At 36.3% G+C, this 21,357-nt stretch overlaps 1 protein-coding gene across 1 annotated transcript; it reads left to right on the top strand.

Annotated features, from left to right (window-relative positions):
- The first annotated feature begins 17,549 nt into the window (after positions 1 to 17,549).
- Positions 17,550 to 20,335, top strand: LOC100018574 (inositol polyphosphate 5-phosphatase OCRL-like). The gene has a single exon (XM_056800639.1). The coding sequence runs from the start codon at positions 17,778 to 17,780 to the stop codon at positions 19,965 to 19,967; it is 2,190 nt and encodes a 729-aa protein (XP_056656617.1). The 5' UTR covers positions 17,550 to 17,777; the 3' UTR covers positions 19,968 to 20,335.
- Positions 20,336 to 21,357: the final 1,022 nt, after the last annotated feature.

The raw sequence follows: 21,357 nt of genomic DNA, 5'->3' as shown, positions 1-21,357 counted from the left end.
AAAAATGACAATCCTACCCAAATTAATTTACTTATTTAGTGCCATACCCATTGAACTTCCAAAAAACTTCTTTACTGAATTAGAAAAAACCATAACTAAGTTCATTTGGAAGAACAAAAGATCAAGGATATCCAGGGAAATAATGAAAAAAAATGCAAAGGAAGGAGGACTTGCAGTCCCAGATCTCAAACTATATTATAAAGCAGTGGTTATCAAAACAATTTGGTACTGGCTAAGAGACAGAAAGGAGGATCAGTGGAATAGACTTGGCGTAAATGATCTCAGCAAGACAGTTTATGACAAACCCAAAGACCCCAGCTTTTGGGACAAAAATCCATTATTTGATAAAAACTGCTGGGAAAATTGGAAGACAGTGTGGGAGAGATTAGGTTTGGATCAACATCTCACACCCTACATCAAGATAAATTCAGAATGGGTGAATGACTTGAACATAAAGAAGGAAACTATAAGTAAATTAGGTGAACACAGAATAGTATACCTGTCAGACCTTTGGGAAGGGAAAGATTTTAAAACCAAGCAAGATTTAGAAAGAGTCACAAAATGTAAAATAAATAATTTTGACTACATCAAATTAAAAAGTTATTGTACAAACAAAACCAATGTAACCAAAATCAGAAGGGTAGCAACAAATTGGGAAACAATCTTCATAAAAACCTCTGACAAAGGTTTAATTACTCAAATTTACAAAGAGCTAAATCAATTGTACAAAAAATCAAGCCATTCTCCTATTGATAAATGGGCAAGGGACATGAACAGGCAGTTCTCAGCCAAAGAAATCAAAACTATTAATAAGCACATGAAAAAGTACTCTACATATCTTATAATCAGGAGATGCAAATCAAAACAACTCTGAGGTATCACCTCACACCTAGCAGATTGGCTAACATGACAGCTATGGAAAGTAGTGAATGCTGGAGGGGATGTAGCAAAGTAGGGACATTAATTCATTGCTGGTGGAGTTGTGAATTAATCAAACCATTCTGGAGGGCAATTTGGAACTATGCCCCAAAGGGCGATAAAAGACTGACTGCCCTTTGATCCAGCCATAGCACTGCTGGGTTTGTACCCCAAAGAGATAATAAGGAAAAAGACTTGTACAAGAATATTCATAGCTGCACTCTGTGGTGGCCAAAAATTGAAAAACGAGGGGATGTCCATCAATTGGGGAATGGCTGAACAAATTGTGGTATATGTTGGTGATGGAATACTATTGTGCTAAAAGGAATAATAAAGTGGAGGAATTCCATGGAGACTGGAACAACCTCCAGGAATTGATGCAGAGCGAGAGGAGCAGAACCAGGAGAACACTGTACACAGAGACTGATACATTGTGGTACAATCGAAGGTAATGGACTTCTCCATTAGTGTCAATGTAATGTCCCGGAACAATCTGCAGGGATCTAAAAAACACTATCCACAAGCAGAGGATAAACTGTGGGAGTAAAAACACCAATGAAAAGCAACTGCTTGACTACAGGGGTTGAGGGGATATGACTAAGGAGAGACTCTAAATGAACACTCTAATGCAAATACCAACAACATGGAAATGGGTTTGAATCAAGAACACATGTGATAACCAGTGGAATCGTGCGTCGGCTGTGGGAGACATGGTGGGGGAAGGGGGGAGGGAAGAAAAGAAAATTATCTTTGTTTCCAATGAATAATGTTTGGAAATGACCAAATAAAATTAAAAAAAAAAAAGAATCCCTTCCTTCCTTCAAGGCACAATTCAAGCTCCATCTCATCTGATCAAAGCCTTTCCTGATTCTTCTTCCCCACTAAATGTTCATGCCCTTCTTCCCTAACTACCCTGTATTTAACTACTTTTTATTTATTCTCTTTATAATTATCCTGTATCTGCTTATAAATAAAAATATACACGTAACACACGTTTATGTTTTTTTTTATTGTATCCCTTTGTTAGAATGTAAGCTCCTTGTGGGTAGCAATTGTTTTATTTATTGTATTTGCATCCACAGTTCTTAGTGCAAAGCCTGGCACAAAGAAAGAACCTGGTTTCTCTATACCAGGCATTGTGCTAAGAACTGTGGCTACAGATACAGTACTATAGTTGGCATAAAGAAATCAAGCTCTTAACAAACATTTATTTACTGTTGGATAAGCTATCAAGAATCCAAGGGCAGGCAGCCAGGATGGTGATGTCAAGTCAACATTTATTAAGTGCTTGCTATGTGCCAGGCACTGTTCTAATCCCTGGAAATACAAAGAGGCGTTGAGTCCATGTTACATCAGAATATCTAAATGTAGTGGTATTTTAGACAGACTAAATGATAGTAGATATATAGAAGAAGACATATATGAGGCTGGTGCCCTATATGTCTAAGGGAAAGTGCCACCAAACTCAAACTGCCTCCTTAAATCCCAGTAACAGAAGAACATGAATTATGTAATCATGGAAAAATATTCTAAATTAATTAATTAAATAAAAATTTTCAATTAAAAATGTAATTAAATTAAAAAAATAAACTAGTAACAAGCCTGCAGAGACTTCTTGTCTCACTTCATCTCCATGAGTTTCTGAATCTTTGTAAAATGAGGCACTTGTATTAGATGGTCTCTCAAGTCTCTTTCCATCCAAGAGTTACTTATAAGTCTATGATTCTAAGTAGTATTGGAAAGCCAAGGCAATATTTGACAGACTACAAAATAGCTTCAAAGGGTAGGTACTTCAAAAAGCTAGGTAATTCAATGGATAGAGTCAGACCTGGAGATGGAAGGTCCTGGGTTCAAGGTGTCTGACCCTTCCTAGCTGGGTGACCCTGGACCTCCAATTGCCTACCCCTTACCACTCATCTTTCTTGGAACCCATATTTAGTACCAATTCTAAGAGAGGAGATAAAGGTTTTTTGTTTTTTTTTTAAATAGCTAGTCCGGGCATTTCAAAGCTATCTTAACAGAATCGCCTCTTGTCCTTAATAAACAGGAATGTGGTGTGGGAAAGTCAAGAACTTAAAAGATCCAAGAATGGTCTATCCATCTATTAACTTCCAATAACAGTTTGCAAATATAATAATAGTCTGTTTCCAAAGAATTTTTAATCACATTATAGAATAGAGTCTGACTCTTTCCCATATCATAAAGGACTTCATACATATATCTTATTATTGCCTAAATTCACACACATTCACACAAAATTCTTGCATCTGATTTCTTAACCCTAAATGAAAAAGGATAACCAAATAAATGAATTCCATGAGAAATGACATCCCAAATGTAATGATGCCTTATCATTTATTGAATGAATTCTAGGTTTTAGTAAATGAAGAATTACAATCAAAATCTGATGTTAGAGAAAAATCTGTGTTGTACTAATGCATCTGCAATTGAGTGGCAAAGAAAAAATGTCATCATGCTAAATGTTAGAACTCCAGGACTCACTCATTGGATTCCTTCTTTTCTTAATTTATCGAGAGAAAGAAAAGCCAAAGAGAAGAGGAAGGATTCCCACTTCTTCAACAGCTAGCCCTCTTCTCAACTACAAGATTCTATACTCTTCAAAGCTGTCTCCTGCCTCAGCTGATTCCTTAGACTCAAGTGTGTCTTGCTTCTTAAAAGCCACCAGAAGCATGGAAGATCCTTGGAGCAATGGATAGTTAGCTGCCCTATAATTCCATCAAGTTTGATTGAAGAATTTTTTCATACTTCCTAACAGAATAACAAAGTAGAAGTCATTTTTACTCTTAATATTTGAACAGTTTGCATAAATATTATGTGCTTATTTTCATAATGCTTTGTTTTCTTTCTTATTATGCATCAACAGTATTTTGCATCTGATAACCACCTTCTCTTATTTGTCTTCACTTCTATCCCCCTCATCTCCTCCTACTTTCTTGTAAGGTAAGATAGCCTTATATACTCAATTGAATGTGTATATTATTCCTTCTTTGAGCCAATATTAATGAGAGTAAGTTTCAAATACTTTCCACCACCTTCCCCATCTTCCCTTCCACTGTAAAAGCTCTTCCATCCTTCTTTTATGTGAGACAATTTACCCAAATATACCACCCTCTTAATCCTTCTCCCAGTGAATCCATTTCTCACCCCTTCACATCATATTTAACTCACATCCATACTTTCTGTCTATTTTCACCACCTTTAACAGCTCTAATAATGATAAAATTCTTAGGACTTACTAATATCATCTTCCCATGTACAAATGTAAAATGCTTAAAAGTCCTCAATTTTATTAAATATCTGTTTTTCCCCTGAAGGATCATACTGTTTGGCTGGGTAGGTGATTCTTGGTTGTAGTCCTAGTTCCTTTGCCCTCCAAAATATCATATACCAGGCCCTCTAATCCTTTAATTTAGAAACTGCTAAATCTTTTTATCTTGACTATGGCTTCACAGAAATTGAATTGCTTCTTTTGGGTTGATTGCAATATTTTCTACTTTATCAGACAGCTCTGGAATTTGACTATAATACTCCTTGGAGTTTTCATTTTGGAATCTCTTTCAATAGGTGATTGATAGATTCTTTCCATTTCTATTTTATCATCTGGTTCTAGAATATCAGGACAGTTTAGCTTGCTAATTTCTTGAGAGATTATATATAGGTTCTTTCTTTGTCATAGCTTTCAGATAGTCCAATAATTCCAAAATTATCTCCCTTAATCTATTTTCCAGGTAATCTGTTTTTCCAATGAGATATTTCATATTTTCTTCTATTTTTTATACCTCTGATTTTATTTTATTGTTTCTTGATGTCTCATAGAGTCACTAGCTTCCACTTGCCCAATTCTAGTTTTTGAAGAATTATTATCTTGCATATATCAGATTGGTTAATATAATAGAAAAGGAAAATGACAAATGTTGGAGAGAATGTGAAAAAAATGGTGACACGTTAATGCATTGTTGTTGGAGTTATGAATTGATTCAACCATTCTGAGGAGCAACTTGTCACTATGCCCAAAAGTCTTTAAAACTGTGCATGCCTCTTGACTCAGTAATAATAAGTCTTTGTCCCAAAGAGATAAGATAATTTTTTTAAAGATCTATGTGTACAAAAATATTTATAGCAGCTCTTTCTGTGGTGGCAAAGAATTGGAAAGTATTGAAATGTTCATCAATTGTGTAATGGTTGAACACGTTGTGGTATATTATTGTGATGAGAAACTATTATGCTATAATGAATGCAGAATGATTTCAAAAAAGTGAAGACTTATATGAACTGATGCAGAGTGAAGTAAGCAGAACTAGGAGAACATTATACACAGTAACAGTAATAATATTGTACAATAATCATCTGTGAATGGTTTAGCTATTCTGATCAATATAATTCTAGAAGACTTATGATGAAAAATGCTATTTACCTCCAGAGGGAGAACTGATGGTATCTAAATACAGAATGAAGCATAAATTTTTTACTTTCTTTATTTTTGTTGGTTTATTTTTTGACATGGCTAAAATGGAAATGTTTTGCATGATTTCACATATATAAGAGAGGGGAAGAGCAAAAGGGAGGGAGACAATTTGGAAATCAATTATTTTATAGTGATTATTGAAAATAAATAGCAATTTTATTTTTTTTAAATAAAATAAGTGCAAAAAAAAGAAATTATCTCATAATTGTACCCTTTGTTATCAGAAGAAAAGGAGAGGGATAAGAAGGGGGAAAGATGAAAAGGAGGGGAAAGGAACTGGAAAGAGAAAGATGAGGAGGAGAAAATGGGCTTCTTTCAAGTTGTATGCAAACTTCTATAACTAATATACTTATTGCAAAATGAAGAGCCCTGTTAACAGCTAATTTGGCCATTGTTACTTTTGAATGATTAATTAGACAAAGTTGTGTTAATTCACTTTTTGACTTGATAATTATTAAAGATTAGATTACTATTTTAAAAGCACATTAGATCTGGGGATCATACTTTAGAAAGAATATTAAACACACTTCCCAATGTGCCATGTTCAGATCATGAATTAAAACTCAAGCTAACCGTGTAAAGCTAATTTCCAGAACTATATCATAACCTCCACTAGAAAGTAAGAGCTTCCCTGGACTTGAATGAGCCAGCTTTGGCTGTATCTGGCTCTGTTCCAGACCTCCACGGAACTTCCCATACATCTCCAGCACTGCCACAAGATGTGCAGCTTCCTATTCCACTTAGCCATTGTGTGGCACCTTCTAATAGAATTTAAGCTCCTTAATTTCTAATGAAAGGAAAAGAGTTTTATTGCCTTTATATTGCTGATCATGAACCAAGTGCTCACACAAGATCCTTTAGATAAGTAACTGCAATTATAATTTTTAGAAAGGATTAGACCCAGCTATTAAACTAGTTGTGTAGATCAATTATAATAATAGAATATTAACCATAGTATTCAAATTAGTATTATTAGTATATTAGAATATTATTATAAACTAAATTGAATTAAATTTGAATTATTAATTTGATAGTTTTGTTAATTCAGTTTAATAATTGAATTTAATTTAAAAATTAAATATAAAATTAAAATTAGTATATTAGAATATCATAGCAACTAAATATATTAAGAGCTTCTGTTGGAGGAATTAAAAACTTCTGGTCTCTGTAGTTATCCAGGAAAGCTAAAATCCATGCAGAAGGAGCTTGGTTCATGGGATTGGGTGAATGTACAGCTGGCCTGATGAGATCATATGAAAACAACCTTGGCATGTGCAGGTATTGTTTAATCCTTTGAAGATTTATGACAACTACAGGCTCCCCAGAGGATTATGGCCAAGAAAGGTTACTTTGACCCAAGCAGAAGTTCTGGAGGACTAATTAAATTTTCTTATCTTAAACTTGTACTGGAACTTACAACTTCATATCAAATGTTCCAAACCCTTGTTATTAAATACTATAGCATATCTTGCAACATACTATAGTATATACCTTCTACTTCTATTAATTAACTTCTATTAATTAACTGTCAAAAACTATAAAACACAATCCTGACTGTCTAAAAGGAAATCTTTGCCACGCGATGAGGGTGATGCAACCTCCAGCTTTAATTTACCACAATTTAAATTTGGATCTTCAACTCAGAATGATAGCCCAGAGATTGCTCTACTTTCTCACACTAGTTTGCTTTTATTTGTCATCTCAGTACGTAGCACAGTGCCCGACACATAATAATAAGTGATTTATCTATTCATCTATGAAAACTTTTAGTTTATTATTGAGATATTCATTATTTAGTTCATTACTGAGCTAGGTGGCTCTGAGTTTGAAGTCAGCAAAACTCATCTTCTTGTACTCAAAATCATTTAAACCAGGTTGCCTCTGTTTCCTCATTTTTAAAATGAGCTGAAAAAGAAAATGGCAAACCTTCTCCAATATATTTTCCGAGAAAACCTCAAATGGGGTCATAAAAAGTGTTACTGAAAAATGGCTCAACAACAATAATCATATTATATTTATAAAGAAATTCTTTATCATATGTTATATAAATATATTATTTCTATTATGACATAATAGAAAGACATTATATTATAAACAAATAATGACAGTATTAGTAACAAAAAGTTTACAAGTTTACATGATCATGGATTTTGAACTGGAGATCATCTAGCAGAGTTCCCTTTGCTTTCCAGATGACGAAACTAAAGCTGAGAGAAGTTTGTAGCTTTTCTAAGCCCACCCAGGGAACTGTAGAGACTGCTGAAAGTAGAATCTCCTTGGTGAGTTTGTTCCTTTTCTTCTGATTTGAAATTAGATCTTATCATGCACATGTAAAAGTGAATTAGGGACATTGAAGTCATGAAATTCTCTGAAGTTTCAGGTATATTATTATAAGTTATTAACACTCAAATCACAAAGTTTGCCTGGTTAGTGGAAAAAGTGAATTTAGAAGAATATACTAGTGTACATTATACATATACATGTGTGTATAACATATCCTGGGATTAAATGTATTATTTAATATAACAAATATGATTTATCAATATAATTCTATATAATTAATATAAATTAAATAATAAATATTGTTTATATTGTATATATCTGATTATCTGACATACTCTATATTAGGTGGAACTCCTTTCTTTGACAGAGAATCCAGAGCCGCCCACAATATTTCACCCACTAACTAAATATTTTTGTACATAAAGAATTTGAGAGGACTGGGGATAAGTGCAAAAGAAATTTCAGAGCTAAAATCATTAAATCTTGAGATTTTATTTTTATGAATAGGATGAGGGAAATAGAGGAATCGAAGATGGCCATAGTTTTTAACATAACTATCTAAAATTACATTAATGCCAACAAGAGAAATAGAGAAATTAGGGTCAAAGGTGGATTTTCAAGGGAAAAGGAAATATTCAGTAATGAACATTCTGAGTTTGAGAAACATGATAGATTAGACTAGGTCAGAAGGACTAGGACTCTAGAGAGAGAGTAAGAATAAAGACAGATTTGGGAGTTATCTGCACAAAGGTGGTGATTGAAGCCATGAAAACTGGATAAGATCACCAAAAGAGAGAAAATAGAAAGAGAAAAGAAGAAACCAAGGAGAATTGCCTTGGGAGATACCCATACTGAGTGAGAAGAAAAGGAAGAGCCAGCAAGGGATACAAAGAGGGAATAATCAGAGAGAAAAGAGGAGAACCATGAGAATGCAGAGCCTTAGAAGCCAAGGAAAGAGAGGGGATCTAGAAGAAAGAGATGATCCAATGTCAAGTGCCATAAGAAGATGAAGAAAGAAATGAGAACATTAGATATAGCAATAAGGAAGTTGTTCATGAACTTCAAGACAATTGGGGTTTTTTTTACATGGAGTAATGAGGACAGAAGCAAGATTTGGCAGGAAAGGAAAGGAGGGAAACAGAATGGTATCTTGAAAAAGTAGCAAAGTCAATAAAATGGGGGGTGAGGGGAATGTTTGCTTGTAGGAACGGTGAGACTTGAAGATGATTGTAGGCTGAGAAAAAGTAGCCAGGAAAGAGGAAGAATTTGATTATTCATAGTACAGAAAGACACAAGAATGGGTATACTTGCTGTTATTTATAGGAGGGAGGTAGCTCTGGAATGAAGGAGAACTACCTCTGAACCTGGAGAGAAAGAGAAGACACTGAGAAAGTAAGAAGAATGCAGAAGGAAAGACTCTGATTGGGAGAAGGACCTTCTTCATTTTACAAAATTTTTAAAAACATAAATTTTTTATAAAATACTGGATATTTCAAAAGTTTAATTTTTATTCAGTCAGTTAATAAGCATTTATTAAGCAAAGAATGATTATGAGTTGGAATTAATAGGTCGCATCACCTTAGATCTAAAATTGGAAGGGAAATTTAAAGTTTATCAAGTTCATTATCTCATTTTATAGGTGAAGAAACTGAGGCCAGATTAGCTTAGTCAGGGTCACACAGCTAGTAAGAGTCTTGAGCAGATTCAAACCTAGGCATCTCTGACTCCTACCTACTTAATACACTATTGCTTTTATAGGTGAGTGAGTCTAAAATGATCCAAAACTATTCCTCTGAATAGCTTTAACATTCTCTTTTCTGTTTACATTACATAAAAATCATGTTTACATTATTTAAGTCAGAATACCCTTTCTTCATTGAGAATCAAGGTAAACTTGAGTCCTCTCTAAGAAGAGTAGTGTCTAATTCAATTATAGCATGTTAGATCTCAATGGAATCTGAGATATTGTCAGCACAGTGTCTCCTTGAAAGCTCATGGAAAGCATACGGGGGTGACAGAATCATAGATTCAAGCTGGAAGAAACTTTGGAGTTCATTTGCTCCTAAGCTCTCATTTTATACATGAGGAAACTGAGACTCAGAGACCTCCCCAAGATCACTCAAGTGGTATTAAAGCCAGGATTCCAATTCAGATCCCCTTACTCCAAATCTAAGGTTGCTTTCAAACACCCAATAAGGGCACTAATGGCTTCATGCGGTTGCTGATACAGTTATAGAGATGGATCAACAGAAGGAATCATTGAACAAATAGCCTCCCAAAAGTGGTGGCAGGACTTCTCTAAAGCCTTCATTGTTTTCCATTCTTGAATGGTACAATCTTGACCTCATTGACCACAAACCTAATCATTAAATACTTTTATTAACAGTACAAACATTAGATAACTAGTTGGATTTTTTTCTTTCATTTCTTTCTCCACAAAAGCTCAAACCTAACCCACAAAAATGGTACAATGGAGGTAGCCAGGTTGCTCAGTGGATAGAGAGCCAAGCCTACAGACAGGAGGCTCTGGGTCCAAATGTGACCCCAGAAACTTCCTAGCTTGACCCTGGGCAAATTCCTTAACCCCAATTTCCTATCCCTTGCTACTCCTCTGCCTTGAGACCAATACTTAGTATTGATTCTAAGGTGGAAAGTAAGAGTTTAAAAAAGATCTATAAGACACACGATAAAGCTCTAGGACAAAATTTTACTCGGGGTCAAAAAAAAAAACGGTTAAGAGAAACCAGATTCAGCAAAACTACACAATGTCAGGCTGGACTGTATTTTTCAGCTTTTCAGTCACTTCAGTCGTGTCTGACTCTTCTGACCCCATTTGGGATTTTCTTGGCAAAAACACTGGAGTAGTTTGCCTTTTCCTTCTGCACCTCATTTTACAGATGAGGAAACTGAGCAAACAGAGTTCAGTGACTTGATCCCAGGGTGACATGACTAGTAAGTATCTGAGGGAATGTCTGAAGAAGATGGGTCTTCCTGACTTCAGCCCAGCACTATCCACTCTGCTACCTAGCTCTACTTCACAAGCTAATGGCAGGGTGAGTACACTGCTCTGAATCCTTCCACACTGAATCATAATCCTTAAATACTCCATAACTTGCACTGTGAAAGAGCCTACAATTCATCAGACAGCCAATAGCAAGTTGACTTTGACTCTACACATAACAAAAGCTATGGGAGCATTTGCAAGCCCAAATGGCTGGGCAGAAAAGTACTAACGTATTAAACTATTAAAACATTAAAATATTAAAACAAAGTATTAATTAGCAAATATTCAAACAGTATTTTAAAGTATTACAACAAAGAACAGAGAACACATCTTTGCCATGGGAAAACAGAGGTACCTATAAAATCTATGTCTATTTTAAAGAAAAATATAAAACTCAAAAACAAAGGCAAGGCTCTGAGGGAGCTTCTTTTTCCTGTTGGTTGATTCCAGGAAGTGCTTGTTGGGAGTCTTTTCTCTATATATCTCTCTGTGTATCCCTGTTTTCTTCTGTCTCTTTGTCTCTGTCATTCTGGTTCTTTCTCTGTCTCTGTTTCTCTCTTTCCACTCCTTTCTCCCTTCAAAACTCCTTCCCACCTTTCTTTCTCAACAGGAGCTCCATCCCAACCTGTAGAAATGGTCTGATGAAGGCAGCCAGTGGCTCAGGACAAGACCTAGAGATGGAACGTCCTGGGTTCAAATGTGACCTCAGATACTTCCTAGCTTGACCCTGGGAAAATCATTTACCTACAATTGACTACCTCTTACCACTCTTCTGCCTTGGAACTAATATTTAGTATTGATTCTAAGATGGAAGGTAAAGTTATTTGTTGTTGTTTTTATGGCTCATTCCTGATGAGAGAGAGAGAGAACGGGAAAGGGAAGAAGAGAAACAATGAGGAAGTGAGGAAGGGATGAAAGAGAGAGGAGAGAGAAAGGTGAGAGAGAAAATGTGGGAAACTAACTTATACATCAACCAGCTGAAATGAAAGGCATTTAGGAAGCCACGAGAGAAGCCAAAACAAGAAAAATTAGACTGTTGACTGGTTGACTTGATGACATTATGTCTAAATTATTATATTAGTCTTCAAACTAGTTTCTCACAGCTTTCTAAATTCCATTCCATCACACTCATTCCTACCAAACATTATTTCCATCTTTGCATTCTTCTGCTTACGTCCATGTATTGACTCTCCAGTGATGATCAGATCAAGAAGAATAGGTAAGCCAAGAGATTCATGATGAAAAAGACTATCCACCATTGTAGAAGGAATTGACAGAGTCTAAATGCAAATTGAAGCATACTGTTCTTCACTTTATTTCCTCCATGAATTTTTCTCTGGTGTAAGCAACATATGTATCATCTTTTACAACATGATAAACAGAACTATGTACTGTATGATTACATAGGCACAATCTGTATCATATTGTCTGGCATCTTGGGAAGAGAAGAAAGGTGGGAGGGGAGAGAGAAAAAAAACATGGATCGCAAAATGTCAGAATATTATTATTAACAATTGTATCAACATGTAAAAAAGTAAGAATAAAAAAGACGATTGAACATGGTCCAAATAAATCTAGAATTTGGAGTTCTAGGCCATTGGTTACTTCTGTAAGTTTCCAATGTCATAAAATAGTTTACTTAAAGTGAAAGCAAACTGATGTGAAGGAAGAAATGAATATATGGTAAGGAGTACATGCACTTGGTCTGCATTATAACCCTTAAAAACAGAAGGTTCACTTCTTGAAACTGGAATGGTACCAGTACTCTGGTACGCTAAGTTTCCACAGCTTTGTTGAGAGTGCTCCAGACATTTCTGGCATTGGTGTTTACAAAGTCTAAAATAGGACTGGAAGAAACTGAATTTTAACACAAGAGGTTCATATGATACAGCAAAGAGTTGTTTTGTTTTTCAATAATTTGATTGTCTTTGATAAGAGGAGAATGCAGACAAAGGCTTTCAAAACCGGTTAAACTCATAAATTTACATTGGCCCCACTATCACATTCATTCATTCAAAACCCATTTATTGAGCACTCATTACATATTCAAGGCACTGTGCTGAGCTCTGAAAAAGATATAAAGATGAATTAGGCATTGTCCTTGCCCTCAAAGAACCTACAATATGGGAAGGGAGATAAGACTAGGATACAAACAACTAGTTTTTAATGAAAAATTGTATGCTTCTCTTATACACTTATCACTAAGTGTTAGGTGAAATCTGAGGAAGAGAAGAGTCCCTAAAGTGGGGAATCAGTCCTGTAAGGTCTCATGCTCAAGGTAGCATTTGGGCTTTGTCTAGAGTCTGAGTAGGATTTCCGGAGACAGAGGTTTGGAGTCAAGAAGAGGTGTTCCAAATATTGGGAATAGTGTGAACATGAAAACAGAGAGGCTAGAAAACGTAGGATTTCTTTGTGAAAGGGTGAATATTCCCACTGATCTAGAGTATGGATCTTATAAAGGGGACTAAAGATTTTTTAGAAATTAAGGTGTATTGGAATTAAGTAATGGATGGCATTAAATAACAAGCTAAGAAAATTGACTTTTACTCAATTAGCAAACAGAAACTTTTAAGGGTTCCTTGGTAGTGGTATGACATAATCTATGCATTAGTAAGATTGTTTTGAAGATAGTATATAGGAAGGATTGGAAGGGGAAGGGACTGGAGGTAGGGAAACTGTTGAGTAGTCTTGCTGTTATTGTTCATTTTCAGTCATGAAAAATCAGACTTTTCATGACACCATTTGGGGTTTTCTTGGCAAAGATACTGGATTGATTTGACACTTCTTCCTCAACTCATTGATAGGGACAATAAAATTTTGAATAAGGGTAATAAGAAAGAAAATGAGGGAGCAGAGGCATCAGATATTTTGGAGGTAAAATGAATAAGTATTGGCATCTAATTGTTTATTTAAAATAAGGGAGTAGACAACTAGATGTCTCAGTGGATAGAGAACCAGGCCTAGAAATAAGAGGTTCTGGGTTAAAATTTGATCTCAAACATTTCCCAATTGTGCTACTCTGGGCAAGACACTTAACTTCTACTGCCTAGGCCTTACTGTTCTTCTGCCTTGGAACCAATACTTAGTAGCAATTCTAAGACAGAAAATAATGGTTTAAAAAAAAGAGTGAAGGAGAAAAAATACTATATTTCACCTTCTTTTTTTCCTTTTTTTTTTTGCTTGTTTGATATCTCTTCCAAAAATGACTAATATGGGGAAAGGATTGCACATGTAAAATTTGTCAAATTGCTTACCATCTCAGGGAGAGGAGAGGGATGGGAAGGAGTGAAGGAAGGAGGGTGAGAATGAAGGAGACAATTTGAAACTCAAATATTTTTTCACGAATGTTTAAAAAAATTATGTGAAATTGGGAAAAAAGTTGTTGTTGTTGTTTTTAATTTTTAAAGAGTGAAGAAGAAATCTGAAGTGTCAAGCCTGGGTGACTGGTGACTTGGTGACTGGTGGAATGGTGATTCTACCCAAGGCAACTCACTGGAAAAGTGGATAAAATGTTGAATTTGGAGCTAGGAAAACTCAAGTTATGATCCTACTTCAGATACTTAGATTCAAATAATGGGTGGAGGCTGCAAAGAGGTAAATGGATGCTTTATGTTTGGAAAAAATTCCTCATAATTCGTGCTATCCAAAAATGTAATGAGCAGTTGTTTCTTCTCACTGGAGGTCTTTCAGCAATGGCCAGATAGCCACTTGTCAGATTTATTATAGAGAGGATTCTTCCACAGGAATGGGTTGGACCAGATGACTTCTGATATCTCACAATATTCTGAAAATCTGTGATTCCTTGACTTGGTAGCTAAAGAGTAATTTATAACCTTGGAGAGAAGTCATCACTGGTAACTTGATGAATATTTTGGCCACAATAACAGTTGAAAAGGGCAAAGATATCAACCATGACTCCATCCAGAGCAGTTTCTTTCTGTTTCTGCAATGAAGGTGTCAGAGAGGCAACAAAGGAAGCAGAAGGTACTAAGAACAAACTAAACCATCCTTCACCTGTCTACATTTACTTAACTCTTGGTTAATTAAAATGCGCTCTTTTTTAACCCATTACCTTCAGTCTGGGAATCAATACTAAGTATTGATTCCAAGGCAGAAGAATGGTAAGGGCTAGGCAATTGGGGTTAAGTGACTTGCCCAGGGTCACACAACTAGAAAATGTTTGAAATCACATTTGAAAGCAGGACCTCTTGTCTCCAGTCCTGGCTTTCTATCCATTGAGTCATCCAGCAAACTTAATATGGCTGTCCAACAACTGAGGAATTGATACTCCACTGGAGAATCTGGACCACCACCATATTCCCATTTTTGTATTAATAAAAAGTCAGAACAGAGGTAAGACGTTGGTATGTTGAATGAATTCTTCATGGGAGATGGATTAAAAATATAGATGATAATCTCAGACACAAAGAGCTCAGAACTGCCTTGACCCAAAAGGATCCAAAGTCTGGTGTCGAAAAATTTGGAGCTCCCCATTCTGACACCACTTTTGACAGAACTTCATTAATTTCTTTAGACTTTCTAAGCTTATTATTTGATGCCTCCCTCTTCAAAGTGTGTGCAAACGAGGAAAGATGTTAGAGATCTTCTACTTTAGGGCTTCAGAGATCAAGTGACTTGCTCAAAGTCACATTAAATCAATGGTACAACTGAATGGCCTTGGAAAAGCTTAGAGAGAAATGATTAGGACATACAATATTCCTATTCAACTTCTTTTTCATTCAAAACCATATAAAAATTAACATGTTCTCTGAAGTGCTTCCATTCTTAACCATTTCCCAAATAGTTTTTGCCATAAGAAGGTAGGTTTGAGAAGTGGCAAGGAAAAACAATCTCTCACTCAATCATGGAGCCAATGTTTTACCTGATCATTTTTGAGGAGCTATTTGTTTCTCTTAAGGGTTTTTTCTACATTCCTAATATGTTGGATAAGAGAAGAAATTATGAATAAAAAAAGAGATAGAAAGCATTATGAGATGTAAAACAAATCATTTTGAATTCATTAAACTTAAAAGGTTTATACAAACAAAACTAATGTAACCAGGATCAGAAGGAAGGCAGAAAATTGAAGAAAAAATGTATAGACAGTTTCTAAGGAACAGATCTCATATCTAAAATAGATAGAGAACTTTGTCAAATTTGTAAGAATATGAACCATTCTCCAATTGATAAATGGTCAAAAGATATGAACAGACAGTTTTTATATAAAGAAATCAAAACTATATATAACAATGTGAAAGAATGCTTTAGGTGATTATTGACTAAAATGCAAATCAAAACAACTCTGAAATATCATCTCCTTCAGATCAGATTGACTAAAATGATGAGGCAAAATTGTTAGAGGGGATGTAGAAAATAGAGACAAAAAATATACATATATTTAAATAGGCAGACACTAAAATCTCTGACTCCATGAGTCTAAACTAGGTTCCTATGATTAACAGGATAGGGAAAATAATACGTGTTGTAAACTTTTGGCTTTTATGGTAAAACAACCCTATAAGGCAGTATGGGTTTTTTTCTTGTTAGGCTAAATCTCTAACTTGCCTAAATAAACCAGATAAGTACATTAATTTTCCACTTTATACCACGTTATAGTCAAAGAATATGAGCTAAGAGATATTTGGCTTGATCTGAATTTTTTTTAACTCAGCCTTGCATACATAATATTTTTAATGAATTAAGAACAAACTGAGGGACAGCTAGGTGGCTCAGTAGATAGCCAGACCTGAAGATAGGAGGTCCTGTGTTCAAACGTGGCTTCAGACACTCCCTAACGATATGACCCTGGATAAATCACTTAACCCCAGTTGCCTAGCTTTCACCACTCTTTTGCCTTGGAACTGATACTCAATATAAATTCTAAGCAAAAGGTAAGAGGTTTTTGTTTGTTTTTTTAAGGGCAAACTGGAACATCATTATGAAAAAAATAAAAGGTGAGAAGTAATTAATTTGATCTCCAAACTAAAAACAGAATTGGGAAAAGAGGAGGAGGAGGAAGAAAACAACAACAAACCATTAGTTTGGTATAATTCATTCCCCACCGCCCCCAAAAAAAAATCAGACTGGTGCTTTATGATCACTGCTTTCTTTTCCAGAAGGTCACTGACAAATGAGATCAATTTCTTTCCCACTATCCCTTTTCTTTGACAGAGAAATTCCAGATTTCTTTAAATACAATAAGAATCCTCTCAGACTTCAGTGAAATAGCCAATGATTCTAGAGAACTAGTGATGAACTATATTACCCATTAAAATGAACTAATATGTAGAATAAGATATGAGTTTGGGGGTATGACCAAAGAATGCAATGAATGTTTTCCTTGACCACATATATTTGTTACAGCTGTTTGGATTTTTTTTCTTTTATATGTTTTGCATTTTTTGTTTATACATTTGGTTATATTTGGTTTTCCTTTTTATCTTTTCCATCTTTCCTATATTTGGTTATGTGTTTTTCTTTTATATTTGGTTATATGTTTGGTTTTTCTTTTTCCTTTTATATGTTATATATAACGTTTCAAAAATGTCAATGCTTGCCGATTGAAAAATAAAATAATATTAAATTTTTTAACACAAAACTAATACTTCATCAACGTCAGGTTGTCACCAAGGTACATATAAGAACAGCCAGACCTCCAAAGATATGCAGCCAATTGAGCGCCGGGTGCTTAGGTACCTGTAAGCAGTCCTGGAACACACAGCCTGCTGGGAGTTGTAGTCAGTTATGCTCCCTGAAGCTGGGCTTAGATCTGGGAGACCTCAGCCACACTCAGCCCTGCCTCCTGAATTCCTGAAGACTCGCGAGAGTCAGAGCACGGGCTGACGCTGTGAGTCTAGCGCTGGGATGCAGTTGGAAGTTGACGTCGTCAGTTGGTCAAGCCCTCCCACGTGACCGAGGAATCAACCAGCCCACCAGATGGACCTGCCCACAACTGGGGAAGACAGCCAGCACTGCCTGAGGGTGGAGGGCCTCTTTGAAATCCCAGATGAGCGACTTGTCTGCCTTTGGTAGGACATCCTTGCAGTGCCAGAAGGGATTTCAGGATTCAGAAATCATCTTACAGCAATGAGTTTGGAGAAGAAAAGAACCATCCCGTATCACCAGATAAAGACTCGTGATGACTCTCCACCCACAGTCAGTCCGATGAAAAGAGAGCTTTCCTGTGAAAAAGGAACGGAAAGTAAAGAACCTTCGAAAGGCCCCAGCACCATGAGGAAGCTCTTTGGACCCAGCACCCAACCCAGAATGCAGAAGGAGCTCATCAGGCTTATTGCAGCAAAAAGAGAAAAGGAATATGTCAATTTTCATAACTTTAGGTTCTTTGTTGGAACGTGGAATGTGAATGGCCAATCTCCAGACAGTGGGTTAGAACCGTGGCTGAATTGTGATAGAGACCCTCCAGACATTTACTGCCTTGGATTCCAAGAACTGGATTTGAGCATAGAGGCCTTCTTCTACTTTGAGTCTACCAAGGAGCATGAATGGCTGGCATCCGTGAAAAGAGCTTTACACTTCAAGTCTAAGTATAATAAAGTACAGTTAGTCCGCCTGGTGGGAATGATGCTACTTATATTTGCCAGAAAGGAGCACTGTATGTATATCCAGGATGTTGTAACAGACACTGTGGGAACTGGGCTCATGGGGAAAATGGGGAACAAAGGAGCTGTTGCTGTGAGATTTATGTTCCACAACACTACATTTTGCATTGTCAATTCCCACCTGGCTGCTCAAATGGAAGATGTTGAAGGGCGGAATCAGGATTATAAGGACATCTGTGCTCGAATGAGTTTCCTTGTTCCAAATCAGGGTCACCTGAATATCATGAAACATGATGTTGTCATTTGGTTAGGAGATTTGAACTACAGAATTTACATATATAGTGCCAAAGAAGTAAAATGGCTTATTAGTAGGAATGACCTTCACAAGCTGCTAAAGCTAGACCAGCTGAATATTCAACGTTCAGACAAAAAAGCTTTTACTGACTTTACAGAAGGAGAAATTAGGTTTATCCCTACATATAAGTTTGACACTAAAACAGATAGATGGGATTCCAGTGGGAAATGCCGGATTCCAGCATGGTGTGACCGAATTCTTTGGAAAGGGGAAAACATTCAGCAGCTCCGGTACCAAAGTCACATGGGGCTGAAAACCAGTGACCACAAACCTGTCAGTTCTTCTTTCCTCATTGGTGTGAAAGTTGTAAATAACAGTAAATACCAAGAGGTACTCAAAGACAGTGTTCAACTCATGGACAGAATGGAAAATTACTTTCTCCCTTCAATAGTGCTTAGCAAGAGAGAATTTGTGTTTGAAAATGTGAAGTTTCAGCAACTGCAAAAGGAGAAATTCCAGATCACCAACAATGGTCAGGTTCCCTGTCATTTTTCCTTCATCTCTAAGAATGGTGAGAGCCAGTACTGCAAACCATGGCTACAAGTTAACCCCTGTCAGGGTTACTTGGAACCAAATGAGACATTAGACATTTCCTTGAGTGTCTATGTTAGTAAAGATTCTGTTCCAGTCCTGAAATCGGGGGAAGAGAACATTAAAGACATTCTTATCCTTCACTTGGATCAAGGCAAAGATTACTTCTTGATCATCAGTGGTAACTACCTCCGGAGTTGTTGCGGCACATCCCTGGAAGCATTATGCCAAATGAGAAGACCAATCAGAGAAGTTCCTGTTTCCAAACTCATAGATTTGGAGATGACTCCTTTGGAAGAGAATGCCAGTGAAAAACCCCTTCAGATTCCCAAGGAACTCTGGCTTTTAGTGGACCACTTATATAAGCATGCCTGTCACCAGAAGGACTTGTTCCAGACTCCTGGATCACAGAAAGAAGTTCGGCAAATTATTGATTGTCTGGATACTAGCATTCCCAAGGCCATACCTGGCAGTAATTACTCAGTAGCTGAAACACTCCTTATCTTCTTGGAAGCTCTGCCAGAGCCTGTTGTCTGTTATGAACTATATCAAGACTGCCTTAACTATTCACATAACTTCCAACTCTGCCAAAAGGTAATTTCAGACCTTCCACAGTGTCATAGAAATGTTTTCTGGTGCCTAATAGCTTTCCTTCGAGAACTCTTGAGGCACTCTGAAAGTAACAATATTAATGCCAACATGCTTGCAAATCTCTTCTCAAGTCTTCTACTTCGGCCTCCACCTAACCTAAAGGCTAGACAGACTCAGACCAATCACCAGTGTGCTGTCCAGTTTCTCTTGGGCTTCTTGCTTGGAGGTGATAAACACTAACTCTCTTCCTCTCATCTTACCATGCTCACCTCCAAATTCCAGGACTGAGGATCTCAGGCTGTGAATATTCAGAACTGATTTGAGAGCATTCCTCTTTGACTCCAAAGGGATCTACACTCAAGATTTTTGGCTATTAGCTATTGAAAGTCTATACACTTGAAGTACATTAGAGAAAGAGTCTTCTTCTAAGAACCCTTCGATCTATAACACACTAACAACATATGCTGTACATCGGAGGACTTTAGACTCATCTTTCCAAGCCAAAGTATCCCATGTTTTGATGTTTATGTGCTTTATCCTTGTGGGGTAAAGAGATCTGTATTCACAGTCCAAAAAAAAAAAAGTCCAAGATGAATTCCAGCCCTGGAGTGAAGGTAGCATACAGAGTCATTCTTGGCACAGAAGTTCCTCATTATGGACACTGTGCTTTTATTAATGAAGCTTAAGGTAGTCTTGGTCCTTTTTTGGCCATAGTGCCACACTGTCGATTGATATTGAGCTTGCAGTTCACTAAGAGCCCCAGACCTTTTTCACACAAACCGTTAACTACATCTCTTCTTTATCCAGAATCTATACATCTAGAAATACCAAATAACCAAAATCACTTTCCACATCCTACTTTCTTGAGGGAGACAAATGCAAATGTCTGGTAAACTGATTCCAAGAATTTATTCAAAAAAATAATTATCAGAATATATGGCATAGGGTTAGTACAAATTTAGTACAGTTTCTTTCATCTTCTATATGACAACTGAAAACTTAAAGGGGACAAAGCCTAGCATATAGTACATGCATAATAAATGTTTGTTCAATTAAATGATCACTGTCTTCAAATATTGAAGGACTACCAAGTGTAAATAGAAATAGATTTACTCTTCTTAGTTAGAGAACCTGAATCAATGAGTAAAGTGTTATAGGCAGGTAAATTTCAGTTCAGTATAAGAAAGAAATCCTACTACAACTGTCCAAAAATAAGAACACCTTGTAAGATAGTAAGCTTCCCATCACTTTAAGGTATTAAAGCAGAAACTGGATAGCTATTTGTCAGGGAGGTTACAGAGGGAATTCCTGTTCAAGTATGTCTTGGACCAGCTGACCTCTAAAGTCCTTTCCAATTCTAGGCTTCTAAGTTTCTCTGATTTTGGAACAATGTACCATGTTTATTCCATGAGACCCTGAGGCTCTCAGTGATCCTGAAATGCAAGCAAAAGTTGCTGAAAATATGTTTCCAACTAAAATTTTCGCTACCTCTTCCCTAGGATCACATAGTCAGTGGCAGAATCACAACTACAGGGTGTATTTACTGATTTCTAGGCTTCTCTTTCATATTTCTTTGTTTGTTCCTATTCATATCACATCACTGTCCTTATCATTTCTCCCACCTTGCCTA

This window comes from Monodelphis domestica, chromosome 1 (genome assembly GCF_027887165.1).
Source record: "Monodelphis domestica isolate mMonDom1 chromosome 1, mMonDom1.pri, whole genome shotgun sequence".
NCBI lineage: Eukaryota > Metazoa > Chordata > Mammalia > Didelphimorphia > Didelphidae > Monodelphis > Monodelphis domestica.
This window is presented reverse-complemented; position numbering and strand designations above follow the sequence as displayed.